The following is a 15,636-nucleotide window of genomic DNA, read 5'->3' on the forward strand; positions in this document are numbered from 1 at the left end:
GCCCCACCCCTGGCCCTACCTCTGGGGAGCCAGCCAGCCCCACCCCTGGCCCTACCTCTGGGGAGCCAGCCAGCCCCACCCCTGGCCCTACCTCTGGGAAGGCCAGCCAAGCCCCACCCCTGGCCCTACCTCTGGGAAGCCAGCCACCCCCACCCCTGCGTCCTACCTCTGGGGAGCCAGCCAGCCCCAACCCCGCGGCTCTACCTCTGGGAAGCCAGCCAGCCTCACCACTGGCCCTACCTCTGGGAGCCAGCCAGCCTCACCACTGGCCCTACCTCTGGGGAGCCAGCCAGCCCCACCCCTGGCCCTACCTCTGGGGAGCCAGCCAGCCCCACCCCTGGCCCTACCCTCTGGGGAGCCAGCCAGCCCCACCCCTGGCCCTACCTCTGGGGAGCCAGCCAGCCCCACCCCTGACCCTACCTCTGGGGAGCCAGCCAAAACCAAGGCCCTAGCAGGGCTGAAACATAGTCTGTCTCAAGATGTCCTCCACCGTGTTATAAATCATTATCCAAACACCCGGCCCTACCTCTGGGGAGCCAGCCAGCCCCACCCCTGGCCCTACCTCTGGGGAGCCAGCCAGCCCCACCCCTGGCCCTACCTCTGGGGAGCCAGCTATCACCAACTCTGGCCCTACCTTTGGGGAGCCAGCCATCACCACCCTTGGCTCTACCTCTGGAGAGCCAACCATCACCACCCCTGACCCTAACTCTGGAGAGCTAGCCAGCACCAAGGCCCTAGCAGGGCTGAAACAGAGTCTGTCTCAAGATGTCCTCCACCGTGTTATAAAATCATTATCCAAACAACCCTCAGCAGTGACCTCTTTCTCTACTGAATCATCATCATCAGATGGGACAAACCCTCCTCTGCCCTCTGGTAAGCAACATCTCCAAAAACGTCTCTCATACGGCAATGCTGTCTTATGTAATACAAGAGGCAGATATATTCTATTGGGAAAGTAGTTCCATTGGGAAAGTTAAGTTCCATTGGGAAAGTAGTTCCAATAGGGAGAGTAGTTCCATTGGGAAAGTAGGTTCATTTGGGAGAGTAGTTCATAGGGAGAGTGTTTCCATTGGGAGTAGTAGTTCCATAGGGAAGCAGTTTCCATTGGGAGAGTTGTTCCTGGAGAGTAGTTCCATTGGGAAGTAGTTCCATTGGGAAGTCGTTCCATTGGGAAAGTCGTCCATTGGGGAGGTATTGCCATTTGGGAAAGTAGTTCCATTGGGAAAGCAGTTCCATTGGAGAGTAGTTCCATAGGGAAAGTAGTTTAGGAGAGTAGTTCCATTGGGAAAGTAGTTTCCATTGGGAAGTTGTTCCATTGGGAGAGTAGTTCCATTGGGAAAGCAGTTCCAGTAGGGGAGTAGTTCCATTGGGAGAGTAGTTCCTTGGAAGTGTTCCTATTGGGAGGTAAGTTTCCATTGGGGAAAGCAGTTCCATAGGGGAGTAGTTCCATTGGGAACGTCGTTCCATGGGAGAGTAGTTCCATAGGAGAGTAGTTCCATGGAAGTGTTCCATTGGGAAAGTAGTTCCATTGGGAGAGTAGTTCCATTGGGAGTAGTTTCCATTGGGAAAGTCGTCCATTGGGAAAGTCGTTCCATTGGGAGAGTACGTTCATTGGGAAAGAGTTTCCATTGGGAAAGCAGTTCCATGAGAGTAGTTCCATAGGGAAAGTAGTTCCATAGGGAGTAGTTCCATTGGGAAAGTAGTTCATTGGGAAAGTTGTTCATTGGGAGAGTAGTTCCATTGGGAAAGCAGTAGTCATGGGAAAAGTAGTTCCATTGGGAGAGTTTCCATTGGGAGAGTAGTTCCATTGGGAAAGTGTTCCATTGGAAGACTAGTTCCATTGGGAAGCAGTTCCATAGGGAGAGTAGTCCATTGGAAGTCGTTCCATTGGGAGAGTAGTTCCATAGGGAGAGTAGTTATTGGAAGTAGTTCCATTGGGAGAGTAAGTTCATTGGGAGAGTAGTTCCATAGGGAAGAGTAGTTCCATAGGAGAGTAGTTCCATAGGGAGGTCGTTCCATTGGGAAGCATGTTCCATAGGGAAAGTTCATGGAGAGTAGTTCCATTGGGAAGAGTAGTTCCATGGGAAAACAGTTCATAGGGAAGTAGTTCCATGGAAGAGTAGTTCCATTGGGAAAGTAGTTCCATTGGGAAAGTAGTTCCATTGGGAGAGTAGTTCATTGGGAGAGTTAAGTTCCATAAGGGAAAGTATTCCATGGGAGAGTAGTCCATTGGGAAGTAGTTCCATAGGGAAAGTAGTTCCATTGGGAGAGTAGTTCCATTGGGAAAGTAGTTCCTTTGGGAAAGTAAGTTCCATTGGAAAGTACAGTAATCCCTCGTTATCGGGGGGTTACGTTCCGAAAATGACCGCGTATATGAAATCCGCGAATAGAAAACTTTTTTTTTTTTACAATTAGCAACTATTACATGTATACAAAATCAGTGACTCACGTGTAGGCCGTTTCGTCGACATTATGGGTTTAGGAGATGTTCGAAATTACAAGATAATTTGCCAACTTAATGTAAATTTGCAAGCTGTTTTATGTACGTACACATAACTGCACGAGACGACAAAATGATAGCACAATCGTAGCATTGTTTGATACAAGAAGCGGGAGTGAGTTTTTAGCGAATCAGAATGCAGAGCACAATGCACCAAAAAAAAAAAAAAATGCATTATGAAAATCCGCGAAATAGCGAATCCGCGAAGTGACCCGCGAAGTGGCGAGGGATCACTGTAGTTCCATAGGGAGAGTAGTTCCATTGGGAAAGCAGTTCCATAGGGAAAGTAGTTCCATAGGAAGAGTAGTTCCATTGGGAAGTAGTTCCATTGGGAAAACAGTTCCATAGGGAAAGTAGTTCCATAGGAGAGTAGTTCCATTGGGAAAGTAGTTCCATTGGGAGAGTAGTTCATGGGAGAGTAGTTCCATTGGGAGAGTAGTTCCATTGGGAGAGTAGTTCCATAGGGAAAGTAGTTCCATAGGGAGAGTAGTTCCATTGGAGAGTAGTTCCATAGGGAAAGTAGTTCATGGGAGAGTAGTTCCATTGGAGAGTAGTTCCATTGGAAAGTAGTTCCATTGGGAAAGTAGTTCCATAGGGGAGTAGTTCCTTTGGAAAGTAGTTCCATTGGGAAAGTAGTTCCATTGGAGAGTAGGTTCCATAGGGAAAGTGGTCCATTGGGAGAGTAGTTCCATTGGGAAAGTAGTTCCATTGGGAGAGTAGTTTCCATTGGGAGAGTAGTTCCATTGGGGAAAGTAGTTCCATTGAGAAAGTAGTTCTCCATTGGGAGAGTTGTTCCATAGGGAGAGTTGTTTCCATAGGAAAGTAGTTCCATTGGGAGAGTAGTTCCATAGGAAGAGTTGTCCATGGGAGAGTAGTTCCATTGTGGAAAGTAGTTCCATTGGAAGTAGTTCCATGGGAAGAGTAGTTCATGGGAGAGTAGTTCCATAGGGAGTAGTTCCATTGGGAGAGTAAGTTCCATTGAGAAAGAAGTCCATTGGGAAGTAGTCCATGAGAAAGTAGTCCATTGGGAGAGTTGTTCCCTAGGAGAGTAGTTCCATTGGGAAGTAGTTCATTGGGAAGTAGTTCCATGGGAAAGTTGTCCATTGGGAAAGTAGTTCCATTGGGAATGTTCCATTGGGAGAGTAGTTCCATTGGGAGAGTAGTTCCATAGGGAAAGTAGTTCCATTGGAGAGTACTGTTGTTCTGTAGGGAAAGTAGATATTTTGGTAAAGTTAGTTATGATAATGAAAAAAATCCTCATATTTTCATATACAGTAGATTTGTGGTATTTAAATGTCTGTTCAATCCCCAGCCCCAGTATCCCTGGAGAGGAAGAGGCCAAGGAAGCCATCTCACAAGGTCCTGGAATGCACCATAGAAGAAGTGTCACTCAGTCCTCCAAAGAAGAAGGAGTTGAAGAAGCAGAGTGGACAGACAGAGGAGAAGACAGAAGTCAGGGACACTCAGGTAAGGCTGAATGAACTAATCAACAGCCATATTAACACAACTACACTGCTACAGTACCACTCTGAAACGGATCTAATCATCTCATTTCTATGACAGGTTAAGTCTGTGACGAAAGAAGTGCCTGTATCCAGCGTGACAACTCCAGAGAGCATGGTTTCTCTGCAGGCATCCTCCCCTGCCCGGCCCTCTAGCCCTACGGTGCTCCTCACCCCCAAGGAAGAGACCGAGAAGATCAGTCCTGGGGTGGGAGGAGAGAGCCACACCAACGGAGAGAGATCACCCAAACCTGAGGTATAATTTTACCAGTACTGTAAAACAGGATGCGAAGCCCCCACACCTTAACCAATATGCTGTGTAATAACTAATGTAATAATGTGTATTAAAACCTCTCCTCTCCTCCAGGTGTTCTCTCCTGGTCTGAATGACAGTTTCTCCCTACCTGGCGAAGGGTCCCTGGTCTCCAGCACTAAGAGGAACACAGGAGAGAAAGGAGGAGCTGCGTCCATGAAGGAGAATGTCTGTCAGGTAGGTCAACCAACAACATGCCACAACCTTTCTATTTTGTAGAGGCAGGAACAGTCAAAACAGCTCTAACCTTGATTTCCAGGCTTTCTCACATTAGTTTAGAAATAGACGTTCCCAATAGCCGAGTGATGAATGAGATTTGAGAGTATCGTAACACAAAATATCTGTGTGTGTGTGTGTCTTGCAGGTGTGTGAGAGGACAGGTGAGCTGCTGCTGTGTGAGGGCCAGTGCTGTGGGGCGTTCCACCTGCAGTGTATCGGCCTATCAGAAGCCCCCAGAGGGAAGTTTATCTGTAGTGAATGCACTATAGGTGAGTCTCTACCTATACACCTGTCTGTACARTTACYTTTGAGTCATTTAGCAGARGCTCTTATCCAAGCAATTAGGGTTGAATGCCTTGCTCAAYGGCACAGATGTTTCACCTTTRGGTTGCTAGGCTACCTGGCACCATACAGGAGCCATATACACCTGGTGCAGCCTCACCTATACACACATTCACCATGACTTAACACTGTGTTACTGAGTTCTTACACCTGTACAGTGATACTGCCATGCTCACAGACCATATCTCTGCATCTGACAGAGGTATTCTGTATCTATACCCACKATGTATGTAAGCTGCTTTGGTGTATCACAAAGCTAAGAGTGTATCTTTTCCATTGCAGGGATCCACACATGCTTTGTGTGTAAGAAGTCTGGCGACGGTGTGAAGAGGTGCATGGTGCCTGTATGTGGGAAGTTCTACCACAACGAGTGTATCCTGAAACACACTCCCACCCAGCCCCAGAATAAAGGGGTTCGCTGCTCCCTCCACGTCTGTCTGTCCTGCCACATCACCAACCCCCTCAACCCCTGCAGTTCCAAAAGTAGGTTCCAGTTCCACTCTGCTTTGATAGAACCAGGGGTAAAGTCTAATTCATTTCTTCCTGGTACGAGACCTCCTAAATGTGCATGCATGCACCAACATTTGTGCACTATTAACTCAATAGGATCTCTGTGGGTCTAGTCGTAAAGATTTGTCATTTAACTTTTATAATGTWTGACCTTTTATTGTGGCATAAACACAARCAGTCATGAMGTTTTCATCTGARTGTCAAGAGGCGAAAGAAACGCACACCTATTTAGGCGAGGTGCTGACTAGTGGAGTGGAACACTTAAAAGATAAAGGAGAGCCGCACGCTCTAGGAGCTCAGATGCAAAAATATTTTATGTCCAACGTTTCGACCAGACAAGCTGTCTTCATCAGGGTTCATCTGATTGTCAAACAATCACTTCAAAGGTCTCCTTTATTAGGCTGCCTGTTCATCCTCTCTGAACGTTCAGTATTTCCAGCCTCCAAACAGTGGTGAATGTTGCACCAAAAAGGGTAATGARATTTMGSCGATTGTCATTAGGCCAGATTTTATGCGTCCGCTGCTGTCCGCTCGTGACGCGGTATCAGCAACTTATTTCTGCCTTGACAAAATGTCAGTGTTCTCGTRGAACCACGTTGCATTTTTGGAGCGTAGGCTAAACCACCTGTTTTCAAGTCCATTCGCTAATTGTTCATGCCTCTGACATATAATAATGATAAAATAGTGGTATGAAGGCCTACATTTTTCTGGACATTTTGTTTGAATTATTGTGATAGGCTCYTGTACCGTACCGTGTTACTTTCACCCCTGGACAGAGTAGAAATAGATCTTCACTGTAGGTTCTGTTTGACAATTGGAAGTGACACGGTTAGAGTCGATTTGAATGTGATTATTATGGGATGGAAAACCGATTGCTACAGTAGAATTGAAACGTATCAAGTAGGGTGAAAACCTGTAATGTGATTGACGGACTAAGATTAGCTACAAACATTACTGCAGATCAGTTTGCCTGGGATGGGATCCTAGATTCTAACAAGGCTGTAGAGATGCTTGCCTGGGATGGGATCCTAGATTCTAACATGGCTGTAGAGATGCTTGGTGTGTGTTGTTTTTGACCTGTGTTCCTCTTCTAGGTCGTCTGACCCGCTGCGTGCGTTGCCCTGTGGCATACCACGCTAATGACTACTGTATGGCGGCGGGCAGCGTAGTCCTGGCCAACAACAGCTTCCTGTGTCCCAACCACTTCATCCCCCGCAAGAACTACAAGAACCATGAACACATCAACGTCAGCTGGTGCTTTGTCTGCTCAGAAGGTTGGTGACTGGTTGGGTTGCTGTTAATGTTAAGTTTAGTTTATTAATTCGACCATTTAAAAAATAAATAAAGTGTAACGGATGTGAAATGGCTATCTAGTTAGCGGTGGTGTTGGTGCGCCTAATCAGCCTTGTGCAAACGGTGACGTCACTGCTCTGCAGACCTTGAAGTGTTGGTTCCCTCTCTCGTACAAGGGCCGCGGCTTTGGTGAGCGTGGTAGACGTATTCGTGTTTGGGGACTATGTTGATGTGTGCGAGGGTCTCTGATCTCGCGGTCCGTCGAGGTCCTGGGTAGACACGGGACGCCGGGTGGGCGGGGGGACGTCTAAAGTTAAACTGTTACATTGGTGGCCGTGACGCGATCACTGGTTGCTGCGGAAAAGGAGGAGTCGATAAAGGGGGTGAGTGTAACGGATGTGAAATGGCTATCTAGTTAGCGGTGGGCGCGCTAATAGCCTTTCAATCGGTGACGTCACTTGCTCTGAGACTTGAAGTAGTGGTTCCCTTGCTCTACAAGGGCGGGGCTTTTGTGGAGCGATGGGTAACGATGCTTCGTGGGTGACTGTTGTTGATGTGTGCAGAGGGTCCTGGTTCGCGCCCGGGTCGGGGCGAGCGGACGGTCTATAAAGTTAAACTGTTACACAGCACAGATAAAACTTTGAAAAAGCCATACATGCCAATGAATAAAATATTGAGGATAACACACAATAAAGTCTGGGACTTATTTCCATTGTGGTCCTTTTGAGACAAATGGCTAGACAAGATCGAACACAGTAAAGGCAGTGAAATAAAAAACAGAAACAGAGAAGAAGAACATCTCTCTCATCATTGCAGTAATCATAGGGTTATTCATATGGCACAGAAGACATCAAAATATTTTTATACTTTATTTTTAAAGCTGCCGGAGAGGACGTTGTTTTTATAGGCAGAGGTACTCATTCCATTCTGAGGCTCCAGTATCTAGAAGTACCTTTCCCAGCATTACTCCTGAACCTGTATAAGCACACATCAGCAACACCTGATCTGGTGCTGTGATTGTGTGCATCCTAACACGAGAAAGTAATCACTTAGATACTGGGCGCAGGACATAATATCTCTGTAAACCAACCTAGTCTACTGGGACAGCCCCTCAACAGCAGCCAGTTTAGTTCCTGAAAGCAGCTCCTGCCTATGTGGTATGTGGACTCACCTTCAACATTACCTGATCAGCTATTCGGCTTCTGGAGTAGAGGTCGACCGATTAATCGTAATGTCCGATTAATAATGCCAATTTCAAGTTTTCATAACAATCGGAAATCGGTATTTTTGGACAACGATTTGACCGATTTTTTATTATATATTTTTTTTACACCTTTATTCATCTTTATTTAACAAGGCAAGTCAGTTAAGAACACATTCTTATTTTCAATGACGGCCTAGGAACGGTGGGTTAACTGCCTCGTTCAGGGCAGAACGACAGATTTTTACCTTGTCAGCTCGGGGGATTCAATCTTGCAACCTTACAGTTAACTAGTCCAACGCTCTAACCACCTGATTACATTGCACTCGAATGCAGTACAATGCAGTAGAAGCCAAGGTAAGTTGCTAGCTAGCATTAAACTTATCTTATAAAAACAAATCATCAATCATAATCACTAGTTAACTACACATGGTTGATGATATTACTAGTTTATCTAGCGTGTCCTGCGTTGCATATAATCGATGCGTGCGTATCGTTGCCAAGTGTATTAACCATAAATCAATGCCTTTCTAAAATCAATACACAGAAGTATATATTTTTAAACCTGCATATTTAGCGAAAAGAAATCCAGGTTAGCAGGCATATTTAACCAGGTGAAAATTGTGTCACTTCTCTTTGTTCATTGCACGCAGTCAGTGTATATGCAACATTTGGGCCGCCTAATTTCCAGAATTTTACGTAATGATGACATAACATTAAGTTGTGCAATGTAATAGGAATATTATAGACTTATGGATGCCATCTTAGGATGCCAGATAAAATACGGAATGGTTCCGTATTTCACTGAAAGAATAAACGTCTTTGTTTCGAGATTATAGTTTCCTGATTCGACCACATTAATGACCTAAGGCTCGTATTTCTGTGTGTTTTATGTTAATAGTCTATGATTTGATAGAGCAGTCTGACTGAGCGGTGGTAGGCAGCAGCAGGCTCGTAAGCATTCATTCAAACAGCACTTTCCTGCTGTGCTTCAAGCCTATCAACTCCTGAGGTTAGGCTGGTGTAACCGATGTGAAATAGGCTAGCTAGTTAGCGGGGTGCGCGCTATATAGCGTTTCAAACGTCACTCGCTCTGAGACTTGGAGTAGTTGTTCCCTTGCTCTGCATGGGTAACGCTGCTTCGAGGGTGACTGTTGTCGATGTGTTCCTGGTTTCGAGCTATACTGTTACACTGGCAATACTAAAGTGCCTATAAGAACATCCAATAGTCAAAGGGTTAATGAATATCACAATGGTATAGAGAGAAATAGTCCTATAATCTATAATACTAACAACCTAAAACTTCTTACCTGGGAATATTGAAGACTCATGTAAAAGGAACCACAGCTTTCATATGTTCTCATGTTCTGAGCAAGGAACTTAAACGTTAGCTTCTTCATGGCACATATTGCACTTTTACTTTCTTCTCCAACACTTTGTTTTTTGCAGTATTTAAACCAATTGAACATGTTTCATTATTATTTGAGGCTAAATTGATTTTATTGATTATTATATTAAGTTAAAATAAGTTTCATTCAGTATTGTTGTAATTGTCATTATTACAATAGACAAAAAAATCGTCTGATTAATGTGGTATCGGCTTTTTTGGTCCTCAATATATCGGTATCGGTATTGGCGTTGAAAAATCATAATCGGTCGACTCTCTAATCTGGAGCTTCCCTTCATAAGTTTAGATAAGCCCCAAACCAGGAAGTAACAGCGTAGTCAAAATGGCATTGAATGAGGGCAGTAGCTAGCACTTTCATGGAGTCCTTATCAAGCAGCTTGGACTTTCTAGCCAAAAACGTAAGTCCTGGCATTAACCTTCCCTAGCACTTTATTGACCATGCTCACACCTCCCAAGCTTCCATCAAGGATAATATCCAAGTAGCTAACAGAGGTTTTATTAGACAGCACCTCACCCCCTAACTCCACTCTGATTTCAGACGACCTACACAATTTAGGTCTGGATCCAAAATAATTGCTTCAGTTTCCCTAAGTGCAGAGATAGCTTATTATCTCCAAGCCATTTGCTAATGTTAGTAAGCTCTGTGCTAAGTATGCCTCTCAACATAGTTTATCTTTTGTGAGACACAAGAAGTGTGAAGTCATCCGCATAAAGAAAAAGCCGGCAAGAACAAGCATCTTCATATCGTTAATATACAATTAAACAGCAGAGGCCCAAGCACGCTCCCCTGCGGAACGCCACAACTCATTGGTTTTGCCTGAGACAGTGAACCATTAACTTACTACACGCTCCTTTCTGATAAATCAGGACTTGATTGGTTAGTGATTGAGTGTTGTGAGTGTTGCAGAGAGTTCATTATTGCAAGGAGGAGGAATCGTATACAAAATGTGGCCGGTATTGCTATTAGTAGGTAGAGAAGTAATAGCAGTGGAGTGGGTGGGGAATGAGTATGTGGGACCTACGCTCCTCACAGAGAGAAGAGCAATTGAAGTGAACATAAAGTGAAAGAAGCATTCAGCGTCCCGTCCTGAGGTCATTGGGTCAGATCTGGTTGACTTGTGTTTTGAGCTGCACCTTCTCCTTTCTCCCTGCAGGGGCAGTCTGTTGTGCTGCGAGTCTTTGTCCGCTGCCTTCACCAAGAGTGTCTGAACATCGAGATGCCCGAGGGTAGCTGGTTCTGCCACGACTGCAAGGCCGGGAAGAAACCACACTTCAACGGACATCCTCTGGGTTAAAGGTGGAAGATACAAGTAAGAAAACCGTTCTGTAGAATTAGTATCCATGTTTTGTGCAGAACCAACTGAGTGACACTTTAATCCCATGTAAACATATAAAAAAAGTAGCAGAACCTTGAAAGCCAGTTGTGTTTGTTATTGATCAGAATCCTATCTGTGTGTATAATTTGCGTCTACACTGAGTATATCCAAATAACGGAACATCTTCCCTAACGTTGAGTTGCTAATTATCATCAGGGTTGCTAATGGCCATGTACTCAAGGCTCTATTGTCCCTCCATCAGGTCCAATGGCTGGTACTCCAAGGCTCTATTGTCCCTCCATCAGGCCCTAATGGCCTGGTCTAAGGCTCTATTTGTCCTCATCAGGTCTAATGGCCTGGTACTCAAGGCTCTATTGTCCCTCCATCAGGTCCTAATGGTCTGATACTCAGGGCTCTATTTGTCCCTCCATCAGGTCCTAATGGCTGGTACTCAGGGTCTATTGTCCCTCCATCAGGATAATGGCCTGATACTCAGGGTTATTGTCTCTCCATCAGGTTGGTAATAGCCTGGTACTCAGGGCTCTATTGTCCCTCCATCAGGTCTAATATCCTGGTACTCAGGGCTCTATTGTCCCTCCATCAGGTCCTAATATCCTGGTACTCAGGGCTCTATTGTCCCTCATCAGGTTAAATGTCTTAGATACTCAGGGTTCTATTGTCCTGCATCAGGTCATAATGGCCTGGTACTCAGGACTTATTGTCTCATCAGGTCATAATGGCTGGTACTTCCGGGTCTATTGTCTCTAACAATCTGACATCATGCAAATACAATATTAATATCACATAACCATGACTACATCAAAAACAGTATCATTCTTTTAAAACTCATGTTCGTATGTGTATTTGCAATTTGAAGAATGAAGTTCAACAACAGGTTGAAACTGAGTGGGACAACATGGCTTGTGGATGTTGTTTCAGAGCCTAACACAACTAAATGAACACGCGTTCTCTAAGGTGATGATTCATCAAAACAACCTGTGCATATTAGAGTTGTGCTATTCATAGACTAACTTTGAAGATGAAAAGGGAAAAATTATTAAAATAATATTGTGCAGTTATGCAATTATATCCTACTGCATTTGAAGAAGTTCAACAATAGGTGAACTGAGTGGGGGCTCTATTGCGAGAAAAACATAAAACAAAATGATTTAAGATGTCGTTGGTCATAAGAATGGTCTAGCTATACTCTAGTAATGCCTCTGAGTGTAGACGGTATTATTTGCATACTGGATGACCTGGTTACTTACGCTACGCTCCAAACTGTCTATTCATGAGTCTGGGGGAGAGAAGTATAGCCTAGTCGATCGCTGTTGGTTGGTAGTGATGTGCTGGGCGGCTAAGCCTAACGTTACAGTGAAATTAGATTTTGAAATAGCCATAGTAATATGTCATTTATTAAATGGGCTGACACGTTTACTTTAGCTAACAATGTCTCACCACCTTGCTTTCCATCTCCTCCTCTCTCCTTCATTCCTTTCTTCAGCACGCAGAGAGGAGAGAGAGAGAGAGAGCCTGTCAACAGTTTAGTGAAATATGTTTCGTTGTGAAAACATGTTACTTATGGATTTCCTGAACAGATTTCACTTGGTTTCCCCAAATGAAACACTGGGTAGCTGCAGGAACAGGGTTGGAAAGCACATAACATTACAGAGTTTGGGAGGGAATATACCTGTCGCTCAGCTGCGGCTGCTGCTGGCTCAACCTGTGGTTGATGCAGGAGGTAAATATAGTAAGTAGCCTACCTGGTGGAAAGGCCCTCCATTGGCTATTTGAGTGATGTGGAAACAACTTATTTTTTTATCTTGCCCTGTTCCTGCCCCTTTGATAATGGGCCGTTCTAAAGAAAAACAATATTACATATTAGTAAAGACGAGATTAAATAGAAAATGTCTTATGCAGTCTGAGGTAAGGGACAGATCACAAGCTTTATTTTACGACTTTTCAATCGTCAATAGTCTATAGTCGCGATCTGCAGACAATATCTTTGATTTCTAAGAATTCTACAAGGTTTGTATCATTACAGCTAAAGTGTGCCAAAATAACTGTAAATCTAGTGTATAGGCTGTTCAATAATCACGTTTACGTTTGACATAGCCCTTCATATGAGCACTCGCACGGAATGGGAAAACATATCCTATTTTATTCAGCTATGTTCAATTATATATTTTTCTTACTATAAAATCATATATGTAAATAATGGCAGGGACTTATAAACATCTCTTGTCTGCTACTGAACAGAGCCTACAGCCTATGGCGTGACATGGCGTACTCGTCAATTTCATATCCTGTTCTCTCTGAAATCTTTAGACCTGCCTAAAATAAATAATGGATTACTGTGATGGTGTATACTAAATGGATTATTTCTACTTGTTTAAATGTAGATGTTCCAAAGGCTCATCGCAGGCTGGAGGCTTGGAGATGCTAAACATGCTAAATGTTTATTTCATTAGCGTAAATTACCGTGAGTCCGGCATGCTTTTGATGACATACAGCTGACTAAATTTCAGGACCGCACTACAGCCCTAGATGCGGGTCATGTTTGACTCAAGCTTTCACGACGGTTGTGTCAAGTTGGCTGGATGTCCTTTGGGTGGTGAAGCTATTATTGGAATACGTACAGGAACTGTTAAATGGGAAAAACCCAAGCAAGCGTTGCAGTTCTCAACAAACCGTGCCCGCTGTCTGCTACCAACCCCTTCAAAGTCACTTAAATATTTGTCTTGCCCATTCGCCTCAATGGCACCATCATATACAATCCAATGTCTTCAATTGTCCTCAAGGCTTAAATCTTCTTTTAACCTGTCTCCTCCTCTTCAACTACCCCTGATTTTGGAGTGGATTTAACATCAATAGGGAGACTCAGGCTGACCCAGGTGAATCTAGGTGAAAGATTATGTCATGAAAGGAGGTGTTCTTAATCGTTTTTTGTATAATCAGTGGTATAAATGTAAATTCTGTATCTCCTCTCCTTTGTTCAGGTGGGTTGGCCTGCGAGGTGGTGTTTCCTAACAGAACGTCCAGAGAACACTCCGTATGAATAACACGAGGTGCGGGGAAGTTCCCCGTTCAGTTCTTTGGTTCTAAGGACTACGTCCTGGACCTATCAGGCCAGGAGTCTTCCTTACATGGAGGGAGATGCCAACAACAAGGACAAGAGGGGAAGGGTTGTGGACGCCATCTACAAGAAAGGTTAGAAAGAAACCTCTTTACTGGTTCTGTATAGATATCATGGAACAACAGACTTACATTCTTTAAGAAAGAATACCAAGAACCTTTCTATTTAGTGTACTAAAATGCCGTTTTTGTCTATTTTTGGCACCTTCTAAAGTGTTTTTCAAGTCTTAAACCATAGAGATGTTTCCAGGTAGCCACATGGCAGGGCTTCAAGAGTTTGCAATTTTGAATTATTTAGCTAGTTGAATAAATGCTCAACATTATCCGTTTCCCTCTCAGCTCTGAATGAAGCTGCTGATCGGCTTCACAGCTCTTCAGGAGAGAAGGAGATGAGACAAGCTTCAGGAGGACAGGAGAACACAGAAAACCTCCTCCCTCTAGACACTCAAGGTACTGTCCCTTTAAACACTCCCTACAGACACATAAAGGTACTGTCCTTTAACGACCTCCTACAGAACAATCAAGGCACGCTCTTTAACTCTCCTACAGACACATCAAGGTACGCCGCTTTAGAATCTCCCTCCAGACACATCGAAGGTACGTCCCTTAATCCTCACTCCTACAGACCATCAAGGTTACTCGTCCCTTTAAACCTCCTCCCTACAGACATATCAAGGGTATCGCCCCTTTAAACCTCCTCCCTACAGACACATAAGGTACTGTCCCCCTTTAATCTCCTACAGACCATCAAGGTACTGTCCTTTAAACCTCCTCCCCAGACACATCAAGGTACTGCCCCTTTAAAACTTCTTCCCTACAGACACATAAGTACTGCCCCTTTAAACCTCCTCCAGACACATCAAGGTACTGCCACTTTAAATCTCCTAAGACACATCAAGGTACTGTTCTTTAAACCTTCTCCCTACAGACACTAAAAGCTACGGTCCCTTTAAACCTCCTACAGACACATTAAGGTACTGCCCTTTAAACTCTTCCTACGAGACAATGAATGCTATCGGTCCCTTTAAACTCCCTACCAGAGCACTCAATGGTACTTGCCCTTTAACATTCTCCCCCAGACGACATAAAGCTACGGTCCTTTAAAACCTCCCTACAGACACAGGTTATAGGTACTGCCCTTGCAAACCTCACTCCTACAGAGACATAAAGCTACGGTCCCTTAAACTCCTACAGGAACATCCAAGGTACTGTCCTTTCAACCTCCTCCCTACAGACACATCAAGGTATGCCTTTAAAACCTCCTCTACAGACATAAAGAGGTACTGTCCTTTAAACTCCCTACAGACACATCCATAAAGGTACTGTCCTTTAAAAACCTCCCTACAGACAATCAAGGTACTGCCCCTTTACCCTACACCATCTGGATCCATCAAGGTATGTCCTTTTAACCCCCTCCTCTACAGATCACTCAAGTACTGTCCTTTTAAACTCCTACACGACACATCAAGGATCTGTCCCTTTTAAGCCCTCCTAAGCAACACAATCAACGGTACTGCCCTTATAACATCCTCCCAATCGAGCATCATAAGGTAATTGCACTCGCTATTAAACTCAACTCTCGAGCACATACTCAATGAGTAGGGGTCCCTATTAACCCTCACAAGCCTAACCCATCAAGTGGCCACTTCGGAGTCGAAATGGCATTTGGTCTTAGGTATGTCGCTTTAATCGCCCCTCCCTACAGACACATCAAGGGTACTGTCCCTGTGTAAATCCCCTATTTCTAGGCACATCAAGGACTCGGTCCTTATTAAGGCGCTACAGACACATAAGGTACGGTCCTTTAAAGCTCCTACAGACATCATCAAGGTACTGTCCTTTAAACTTCCCGTAAGGGCATCTCAAGGTATCGTCTTTAAACTCCCTACAGACACAT

The 15,636-nt window shown here is 44.4% G+C and overlaps 1 protein-coding gene across 1 annotated transcript in view; it reads left to right on the forward strand.

Annotated features, from left to right (window-relative positions):
• The window catches only part of LOC111965589 (histone-lysine N-methyltransferase, H3 lysine-36 specific-like), a 64,246-nt gene that overhangs the window by 11,546 nt on the left and 37,064 nt on the right, over positions 1-15,636 (forward strand). The window contains 8 exon segments of the mRNA XM_070444131.1: positions 107-467; positions 514-873; positions 3,813-3,967; positions 4,064-4,258; positions 4,370-4,492; positions 4,680-4,803; positions 5,159-5,359; positions 6,481-6,660. Of these exon segments, the coding sequence (XP_070300232.1) occupies positions 107-467; positions 514-873; positions 3,813-3,967; positions 4,064-4,258; positions 4,370-4,492; positions 4,680-4,803; positions 5,159-5,359; positions 6,481-6,660 (1,699 nt within the window).

This window comes from Salvelinus sp. IW2-2015, linkage group LG6.2 (genome assembly GCF_002910315.2).
Source record: "Salvelinus sp. IW2-2015 linkage group LG6.2, ASM291031v2, whole genome shotgun sequence".
Taxonomy (NCBI): Eukaryota; Metazoa; Chordata; class Actinopteri; order Salmoniformes; family Salmonidae; genus Salvelinus; species Salvelinus sp. IW2-2015.